At 40.1% G+C, this 10948-nt stretch overlaps 1 protein-coding gene across 1 annotated transcript; it reads right to left on the minus strand.

Moving 5' to 3' along the window:
- Window positions 1-9173: 9173 nt before the first annotated feature.
- AGTR1 (angiotensin II receptor, type 1) lies at window positions 9174-10578 on the minus strand. The gene has a single exon (XM_010179255.1). The coding sequence runs from the start codon at window positions 10527-10529 to the stop codon at window positions 9450-9452; it is 1080 nt and encodes a 359-aa protein (XP_010177557.1). The 5' UTR covers window positions 10530-10578; the 3' UTR covers window positions 9174-9449.
- Window positions 10579-10948: the final 370 nt, after the last annotated feature.

Genomic DNA, 10948 nt, shown 5'->3' on the forward strand with positions numbered 1-10948 from the left:
GCTAGCAGTTATCATCTTGTCCAAACAGCACTACCATTTCAGATGGCCCTAAAACAGATTTCAGAGTGGTGCCACAGAGATCTTAGGAGCGATGTTTAGGCTGCAGTGCTTGCCCACAGGAACAGTTCTGACAGGTTTATGCCAATGTTTGCAGAACTGCTTTGACTTCACTTCTCTAGAGCAATGGCAATGCTTGCTAATACAAGGTGGGATTTGAAAATCCAGACATAGAATATAAAAGCATTTAAAGTATACTTAAATGCATGTTTGCAACTCTGACTCCTGTAATGCCTGAAGATTTATACCTTGCAAACAGCCTGAGGTAGTATTGAGCCTTCAGACAACTTCTGCCTTTTAGATAGGCTCTTAGTTTGAAATCTACTCATTTTCCATGTCAAGAAAGTAACACTGTGTGTGCTGCTGCTCTAGGAACCATGTCTGCATTGACCTGTCTTCAAACGTTTCTTATTGTGTGTAATTATTTTCCCCCTCTATTAAAAAAAAATAAATTCCCTGTTATTTAGAGGCCCTCTGAAGGAGAAAGAAATACTGAAATGACTGCCAGCAAAACCCTGTCAAATGCACAGCCAGCAGAATGAATACTACACCAGAAATCTAGTTTAAATTTTAAAAGGTTTAAATAGTGATGCAAAAGCTGTAGGTAAGAATGTTTGTTTGTTTTCAAATTTGGTAGAGGCCTTCTGAGAGAATTGCACTGTGCTTCTGGGAAGCCAAACACTTCCCAAATCTAAAGCGTATAGAGAAAGTCTTAGATTTATTTGTTTTCTGTGAAAGCACGCCTTTAAAAACAATGTGTGATTAACGCAGTTATGGAGCACGTCCTTAGTGCTGCCCCTGTGTCTTTCTCCATTGTTACAGCGACCTTAACAGCGATGCATGAAACACTCCCTGGGGCTTAGGAGAAGAACATAGAGAAGAAAAAACAGAAGTTAAATGTAGACATGTTAATGAAATACAAGGCTTTGCCAAGTAAAAATAAGCCATAGTGTGTTTTAGTGGGTATTTGCAGCACGCTGGAGTGCAGCAGTGGCACGTATGATATGTGCTGGATGGCAGCCAGTATTATATATTACCAGTAAATGGAAATACCTGCAATGCCTGCAGTATTCATTGTAAGTGCAATTTAGGGATGTCTCTACCTACAGTATTTTTTTTTCAGGATGTCATTGCCTCCATGGCCGTATTGGGCCAGAGAAGTAAACTTTATTTGCAGGAAGTGAAAGTGGATGCCACAAGCGTGTGCTGAGCACAGGAATATTCTGCAAGTTTCGATGTTGGTGGCGGTGATCTGCTTGTAGCTGGAAGTTATGGAGCTCTGCAGTGTGGATCAGCTTCTCCTGTGACGTGGGCAGATCATCAATCAAATGATATCACAGCGGAGATAAAGGCATGTTCTGTCACGGAATAACCTTGTCAAAATATCTGAACTAACTTAGCAGAAAAATTAACCTTTAAACAGCTCCAAGATAAGCAGTGAAGTGCAAGGAAAATTTTATCTTGCATATAAAGTTTGCAGTCGTCTTCTGGGCTGGAGCTAAGAGGTCAAAATTGGAATATGCCTTTAGATTTTATTTTTTAGGTGTATTTATATTTTCTAGTGTCTTGACAGTATTGTGATTAAGTTCCACATTTAAACCCAATATGTACTTGGGTCACAGTAATGAATGTTGAAGTTTTAGCACTGATCTGTCAAGCTCTTCAAATGTATTTGATAGGCACATGAGGGAGATCTGAGGTGATAAACAGAAAGAGCCAGCAGATCAATGCCTGGCTCAGAGACTGGTGCCACAGGCAGGGCTTCGGGTTTTTTAATCATGGATCGGTTTACACTGCACCAGCTTTGGTGACAAAAGATGGGGCATGTCTATCTCAAAGGGGGAATAGGTTCCAGGGACAAGAGTTAGCAGGGCTCATAGACAGGGCTTTATTCCTGGGACAAGAGTTAGCAGGGCTCATAGACAGGGCTTTAAACTGGATTTGAAGGAGGGAGGGAGGAAAGGGGTTAAAACACGACTCACTAGCGATGAGCCTGGGGGTGAAGCGCTGACATGTGTGGGATGGTGCTCTAGTGAGACTTTTTGGACAACCCTCCCAGTGGAGGTAGGGGATGGAGTCCCATGCAGCAACCAAGGTGCATGGGTCATTGAAGGGTTAGTAACCATGGAAGTCCCTGAAAATGGCCTGGCAGAAATTCGGACTGCTCCCTTTGAAAAGGTGGCAGGGCCTTTAGCCCAACTGCAGTCTGTGTACACCAATGCACACAGCATGGGCAATAGCAGGAGGAACTGGCAGCTATTGTGCATTGGGATAACTACGATGTAGTAGCTATCATGGAGACATGGTGGAATGAATCACACAACTGGAGTGCTGCCATTGATGGGTATAAGATCTTCAGAAGGGATAGGCAAGGAAGGAACGGTGGTGGGGTGGCCGTGTATGTTAGGGAATGCTATGACTGCCTAGAGATTAGCGATAGGGACAACAGGGTTGAGTGCCTATGGGTGAGAATCAAGGGGAAGGCCAACAAGTCAGATATAATGGTGGGAGTTTGTTATAGACCACCTAACCAGGATGGGAAAATAGATAAACTATTCCATAGGCAGCTGGGAGAAGCCTCGCATTTGCTTCCCCTTGTACCTGTGGGAGACTTCAACTTCCCAGATATCTGCTGGAAATACAACACAGCAGAGAGGGAACAGTGCTGGAGGTTCCTGGAGTGTGTGGAGGAAAACTTCCTGGCACAGCTGGTGAAGGAGCCAACAAGGGAAGGTGCCCTGCTGGACCTGCTGTTTGTGAACAGAGAAGGTCTTGTGGGGGATGTGATGGTTGGAGGTTGTCTTGGGCACAGTGACCATGAAATGAGAGAGTTTTCTGTCCTTGGAGAAGAAAGGAGGGGGGCTACAGAACTGCCACTTTGGACTGCTGGTGGGCAGACTTTGGCCTGTGTAGGGACTTGGTTGGCAGAGTCCCCTGGGAGGCAGCTCTGAAGGACAAAGACACCATAGGTAAAAAAACACTGTAGGAGTGTATCCCTCGGTAAAATATTATCTAGACTCCACCAATAAGTACAATGACTTTTTCCAATGAACATTTAAAGTTTTCTTTAATTAACAGGAAATTGAGCCACAAACCTTGTTGATCAAAACAGAATTACATGCAGCTTCAGAATTTCTGGGGTATGAGTTGTACAGATAATGTACATTTTCACTTAGAATCCAGTGTTCTTGTCAGACTCTGTGCTTTGTTCTGCTACCTGCGTTGGGAGTTAAAGCTAAAAACACAGTTACTTGTAAGTTTGAGGAACAGAACTTGGAAGAAATGATCTAACCACATGGTGTGGAGATTGAGTTAAACTGACACTTATTTAAAGTTACTTTGAATTGTTTACTACTTCCAGTATTTCAAAATGCAATCAGTCTGATGTTGCTGTTTCTGTGAAAAATGCTTTATTTGCACGGTTACGTTTGACAGAAACCTGTCCAAAATGGGATAAACTTTTTCTGACGGAGCAGTGCATATCTTGTCTACTCTCACGTAAGAAATACAGGTGACGGTACAGACAGCTATCATAGATAAGCAGAGAAATCAAAGAATACCAGAAATATAACTTTGCTGGATTTAACATGTATACACTGCACTGTATAGGACAGTCTAGTATAGAATGTAAAGTATGCCTTTTTGCAAGATAAAATTCAATTTTATTTTCATACAATTTTGAAATGGAAATTTGTGATCTATTCTACCATTAGCAATAAAAAAAAGCACCCTTATTATGCTGGAACCTGATCCTGTTTCCACTGAAGCCACTGTATGATGTGTCACTGCTGAGAAACACCAAAGCTTATTTGAAATAAGTGGATATATTGACATGGAATACTTAGCTACAGACAGCCTGACTCTGGCTTTTCAGGGCCATTATAATGTGATGTGATCCTGTATTTGACACGATACCCTGGGTAAATCTGTTCCTATAATTTGGTTTAGCTTCTAAAACGTTAAGTCTAAATTCTGCTTTAAACTCTAACCTGTATATAGGAAAATTTGCAATTTGTTAAGTATCCACTCCAAGGATACAAGACACAAGTGAATTACTGAACACAGTTGTACATACGATTTTTGGAGTTAGCCAGGTATCCCTTCCACTCTGAATTGCAAGCACAGCCTGTCCAGAATTCAGGGGGAGCTGGATTAGATTTTGGATTAAAAGGAATGAGGAACAGTGGTGTAAAATATTACAACATTAAATAGAAATACTTTGGTAAGGATGATATTGCCTAAGATATACAGCTATAGATATACTGATGGTAGTGTAGTACTTACGATAACACAGAAACATCTCTTTGCTTTGGTTGGATTAATACAGTGGTGAAGATGGCTTTCACGAAGACATCTATTGATGACTTGTATGTGTCTAGTAATACTTCAGACAATAAAAGTTCTTACACAGTAGTATTAAACTTCTACAATCTAAAACTATTTCTATTGAAATAGAAACCATTAGCATCCACCACTTCACAACTTACGACTGCATGAAAATATTTAAAAGAAAATAATATCTAGTTCTTGTTATTAAATTTACCAAGTACTTGTAAAGCTGCAGCCGTGGCACTGATCCAATGAAAAGACCCCACCACGCTGTTCTCAAGCATGATTTGTGCCTGTTTCTTGAGCGTCCAGCCACATCTGCAGAACTCACCAGTGACCATGAGCTTGTCAGCTCTGCCATTAACACTGAGGATTTGTGAGCTCAGCCTTGGCACTGAGGCCGCTGCTGAAATGGACTCGGTGACTGATCAACAGCCTCCTCACTCTGCACAGGCTGGGGATGACCGTCTGGCCAAGCCTGTAATGTGATGTAGAAGAGCAGAGCTGGAGACTCTGACCTTGTGAGCGGGGTAAGAATGGTTTGATATGATCCAAACGGGGCAGAACACTATTAAGAGACTTGAAAAAGCTTCTCAAAGCTTTCTGAAATATTCCACTACTTAGAGGAAAGATTTATTCTTAGGTTTTTTTTTATATGTTGCAAAAATGAAATTAGGTATTGACATGCAACACTAAATGTTTCCAAAATCAGCAAGTCTCTGCTTTGGGCCTTCTTCTGCCCCCTCCGAAGTATTTGTCTCTCCTTTCAAACTTCTCCCTGGGAATATTTGCACTTCAGTACACTTTAAAAAGAGCTCAGTAAGATAAATCATTGCTGAAGCTGTGCAAGCAAAACGAAACAAAACCTGGGAATCCTACTCTATTCTCTGCTGCTGTCACAGTTTCAAGTAGATGATGAAAACCATCACCTAAATAGTAGTTCTGGTAAAGGACTTTTAGCCTCGTACTTACTCTGCAACATCTTGATTAACAATGTAAATATGAGGAAATTGCTAAGCTGAGAAGTCAAATTTATCCCTATTGGATCTGTATGTTTTGTTGAGATTTAGGCTAAGCAGTGCAGATTATATAGTATGATTTAGGACAGGCATATAATGGGCAAGCAAGTAGAGAGCAGAACACGAAACATGAGTCATAAAGTACTAGTTCACATTAAATAGAAATAAATATTATGCAAGTACATGTCAAACATAATGTGATTTTGTAATTATTCTGCCAGCAGAAAGAAAGCATTCATTCAAACAAGTCAACAGAATGGAACTGTGAGTGGTGATCCCTGTATTTAGGACTGTCTATATGCCGTCCCCGTTAACACTGACTTGAGTTCCTCACACCAGGAGAGTACAGGGGCAGTCTAAGAGTGTGTCAAGTATTGTATTTTGATCATCCTGAGCATGAAAAGCACTGTGGATACTGGTTTGTAATATAACAGCATACGACTGCATCCTAATTAGCTCTGTGTTCTTTACGATAGTGGGAGTTTGTTCTTATTTTGTTATTAAATTAAGATGGCTCAACCAAAGATGGTGAAGCCCTATACAGCCAAATCTCACTCACTCCTCCTCTGTTGTCAAGGAGTAGGTTCTTGCACCAAAGGACACTTTGGCCATCTCCTACCTGCACCTCCATAGGGGCTGTTCAGCCAGGGGTCCAGGAGATCACCCAGATCCTGCACTCTGTCCCACCACAGCCCCCATGCACAGGTTCCCAGCATAGTATTTTCAGCAAGTAGGTGGGCAGGCGAGCGTAAGGCTCAGCAGTGGTTTTGTCTGCACCTGCATTCATTGCAGCTAGGTACGTGATGGAAGTGGTTTGGTTATGCTGAGGGAAATGGGGATCTTTCAGTTAACTGTGAGTCTGGGGCTTTGTGGGGAACTGCAGGATGTGGCTGTAGGCAGTAACTGCGCTCCAAAAATCTGCTCTCTCCTGCTGCCCTGTTAGAGCTGCTGGGGAGTTTTATCTCTGGTTACTTTTCAGTAGCTACTGATTTGCCTCTTCTTTTATATATATATATTTTTTTTAAGGAAACACTAAACTAGGATCCACTATGTTTGGCAGCTGATCACCACTTTCTTACTCCTTAGGAGAACAAAAATTTCCCAGCGTTATTTAACAGCAATTCCACTTTGGTTGCCTATCAGTTCAAGGTCAGCCTTGCCTTCAAAGCACACCAGCTGCAATCCTGTCCTGCCTTTCCTGCAGCAACACAGCCCAAGGTGTACGCTCGTGCTTCATCCTGTGACGCAGGTAGGCACAGGTGGCACCAGCAGCCTAGGATACAGAGTCTCTTAAAAACACAGGATCTGGGATCAAATGATCAAAATCACAACCTAAGGCTTCTCTTCTGTTTTCTGCTGTAATACATTTTTATCATTCATGGTCATTACTGCTTCTGCTTCTTTTTCTTCTTGGTGATAAATGAGTCCTTTCAGCTAAATCATTAGTTATCACTTGTGCAAATAAGCTTTGATTTTTATTTTTATAACTATATATATTCTTCCTTACGTATATATATTCTCTTGTAGATGGAGCCTGTAGTAATGCAAATGTGCTACCTATTGTGGTCGCTGGGGACACTGGATTTCAGGGGACACTGGATTTCAGTGACCAAAGGGATCAGCAGCTGATGAGGAAACGCTTGCTTAGCCCCTGTCAAGGAAGTTAACTGCCTCCCAGATGGCCAAATTTGTATTTCATATCTATAGGAATTTTGCCACAGGTAAGGATCTCCAGATCCATCAGCAGGCAGGGATATATTACTGTCTCTTCCTAGAGCAATTTCTGAGATGAAAAACAAATGTGTGGCTGCCTCCAGCAGGTGGCAAGCAGAGCACGCCGGATTTGGGCTGAGAGCTGCCTCTGCCAGGGGAAGCTGGGGATGCTCTCAGCGTGAGCAAAGCATCACAGAGACAAACGGCAGCTGGGGCAGTCCTTCCTCGGCTGACTGAGGCCGTGCTACTGTTCTGGATACTCTTTGTAATGCAGGAATTATTGCCGTAGTCATTTTTAACGACTGGCTCTCTCATATGCACATGTAAGGATAGATATGAGCTAAATTTAAAGCATTACGTCTCATAGGAATAATTTAACTGACACATTCACGTCTCAACTTTTGAGATAGTAGCTTGCTAATTAAACTAACTTAAACCGTTAATGAAAGGGCATTTTTTTAACGTACAGCTTCAGAAGTTTTAGTGAGTCCTCACAGTGCCTTGACATATGTACGTAGAGATTGTTCCCATTTTGTAGCTGAAAGAGCAAAGGAAAAATTAAGAAACTTGCCTTAAAATAAGTGAATGAAAGAGCAGGAAGAGTCGTAAGATTCCCAGACCTGTTTGCAGTCCTGTATTTCATTTAAAAATATTAAACTGCAGAGAAAACTTTTCTGTTGTGTTTTGATTTTAAAATAATTTCCTAAATTCAAAAATAATTTAAAATATTATTTGTATATATGCAAGAGACTGATAATCAGAAAATATGGGTAATCCAACTATGTGCTACCTGAGACAGAGCCACAATAGATGTAGAATTTTGAAGATTATAAATACTGCAAATTCTAAAGGGTCGCACAATTGTTTGAGTTTTTCTTCAGTTTTGCTGTTTCAAAAAGTCTTTATTAACTCATTTATCTTTGAAGACAATAAATGAGTGTGAATCAAGAATAAATATTTTCTGGAGTTCGTTATTTTAGGTAAAAAGGACCTATGAGGATGTCATTAGTTGAAACTTCCTACAGTGCTTACCGCCATTCCCCACTCGTTTGTATGGAGAGTTTGAGCCAGACTTGTTCTGATTTATGCTAGCATAAATTTGAATTTGTTCCATACAGGTAACAAAAGTGTTCTACAGGGAGCAAATACTCTAGGCTTAGTTTTGTATGAATGGAGAGAAATTCTGTAAAAGTCAAGAGGCTCGGATGTTTCGTGATGCGACTAAAAGCATTATTGGTGAAAGTGCAATATAAGCATTGTCTCATTTTCACATGTCAGAATGTGAGTTTATTAAATGGCCAGGAATTCGAAAAATTGAGTGGGTTTGATTAGTTGGTAAGTTCTCTCACTGAGTGCACTGGTGGTTATACAAAAATAGCTTGAAATGTTCTGATCACCTCTGTCTCAGAACTCGTGATTTCAAATACAGAATTTCCTTTTAGTCACATCGAGTACGGAGTCAACCCGCTCCATAAGGAATGTTCTTCAAAGTCAGTGCGGCATATGATGAGCAAAAGTTGAGTGAACGCCATTTTTGTGTGCGTATAAATATATATATACACTTTTAAAACTACTATAAAAATACCCACTGGGATATAAATGTACATTTATGAAGCAATGATTGAAATCTAAGCGTAGGAATACAAATCTAAAAATAGATTTCTTTCATATTTAATAAATAACCTGCATTTTATTGCATATATTATTACGAAAAAAATTGCCATTTAAAAATGAAAAATAGTAGCATAAATCAGAATAAGACCAATTTGAAGGATCTTAGATTTCCATTTGAGTTTAAAATTTGGCCTCTCTATATATAGCATGTATTTGAAAGTATAATATAAATATGATATGACATTCATGTCATTTAAAAGAGAAAAAAACCCAAGAACAAACAACAAAACAAGCAGTGTAGGTCCATCGACTCTTTGAAAAAAATTTGGAGTAGCTCACGTATGTGTGAAACAGGTCATTCTTAATTCATGTAGTTCATACAAGGTTTTCCTTCAAAAAGACCTCTGAACTTAAGTTAGGCATTTTCTCTACCCTTCTTTTGTAGTTCTGAGTAACAGCAGGATGCTGGCAGAAACTCTGACGTGCCTGTCCATGTTGCTTTGAGTAAAGAAAAACAAAATGAAACCCAAGCAGTCCCCTTCACAAGGTAAAATAAAAGGCCACTGCTAAATCTGTACAGTAGGATTTCTCTGAGGTGATCTGATGCTTCTGTAATGAGCAGTAAGCTGTGATGTTCAGGACTGCAGATGAGTTTTGTCATTCTTGCTGCTTCGTTCACAAGCATTTGTTCAAAAAAAAGGTGTTCTGCAAAACACGTCACTCTGCATCCAAAGACCCAGCAGTCTTCTTAGTGGGCAAGCGTATAGTTTCTGGTGGCCGATATGAGAGCGAGCTCATTTTTGTTGTTAGGCTTGGATGTGTGCTGACGTTTGGTGGAATGTATTTTAATAGCTGAAGAAAGTATTTTTTAAAGTTTTTTCCAAAAAACACATAAAAAAAGGGATTCAAACAGTTGTTAAAGTAAGCGATGCAGATGGTGAAGGGCATAGCCGTATCCACAATATCGGTGATCTTGCAGTCTGTTATTACATGTAATTGAATTAATACATCCAAAAAAGTGAACACTTGATGAGGAATCCAGGAAAAGAAAAAGAAAAATACTATTGCTACAATCATCTTAAAAATATCGTCATTTCTGGTCTTGTTTTTTTGAATTTGATATGCCTTCTTCAGGGTTTTCCAAATTAAGGTGTAGCTTGTTAATATGATCAGAAAAGGAATTAAAAAGCCAAGTAAATTTTTGGATAAACCTAACCCAACCCGGAGCGTTGTGTTATTGTTGTCGTACCGAAAACCGCAGACTGTCATGTTCAAGTTCTCCGCAAAGAAGATATTCCGGTGAATGATGACGGGCAAACTGGCCACACCGGCCAGAAGCCAGATGGCAATGCAAGTTATTCTGGCAACGAACATGGTGCGTCGGATTCGGGACTTCACCGGGTGTACTATGGCCAGGTACCGGTCAATGCTGAGGCACGTGAGGAGGAACACGCTGGCGTACAGGTTGAAACTTATCCCCGCCGATGTTAACTTACACAAGCAGTTGCCGAAAGGCCACTGGTACTCCATGGCCGTGTAGGCTGCCCAGAGTGGCAGAGTGATTAAAAAACACAAGTCAGCCAGTGCCAGGTTTAGAAGAAAGATGCTGGCTACTGTTTTTAATTTCATGTAGCAGTAAATGACAATAACGACCAGGCTGTTCCCAAATATGCCTATGACAAAGATGATGCTGTAAACAGTTGGAACCATAATGTAGATGTAACTGTGCCTTCCCGAAACAGGGCAGTCAACATGGATTCTTTTAATGGTTTCTTCAGTAGAGTAATTTGGGACCATTTTGATCTCTTCAGATGAAACTTAGTTTCAGGGAGAAAATACGAAGTTGAAACCTATTTTCAGGGAGAAAAATATGAAGTTCAGACCTAGGAGGGGAAAAGAGGAAGAAAATATTATTCATGGCAGGGATTTAACTTTTAAGAAGTTTCAATTAAATGTCAAGTTTTGTGTCACACACAATGCGTCAATGTCTCTCAATTTAAAAATAAGCCATCTTCAAGTGTTTTCTCAACCAGTTTCTATTTTAATAGAGACTTTGCAGAATAAAACAGAGCTCCATTTCTGAGGCTGTTTGAACACTGTTAGATGCTTTTGAAAAGAAATGAAATCTAACAAACTCCATTCAATTAACAAGGTTCCAATTTCAAATAAGACTGATTAGTGAACATATATAATAATAATAATAATAATAATAATAA

The sequence above is a fragment of the Mesitornis unicolor genome, unplaced genomic scaffold (genome assembly GCF_000695765.1).
Source record: "Mesitornis unicolor isolate BGI_N332 unplaced genomic scaffold, ASM69576v1 scaffold30452, whole genome shotgun sequence".
NCBI classification, from domain to species: domain Eukaryota; kingdom Metazoa; phylum Chordata; class Aves; order Mesitornithiformes; family Mesitornithidae; genus Mesitornis; species Mesitornis unicolor.

Excerpts from the sequence above, each read along its gene's own strand:
- AGTR1 (XM_010179255.1), bottom strand. The coding sequence starts at position 10,529 with ATGGTCCCAAATTACTCTACTGAAGAAACCATTAAAAGAATCCATGTT.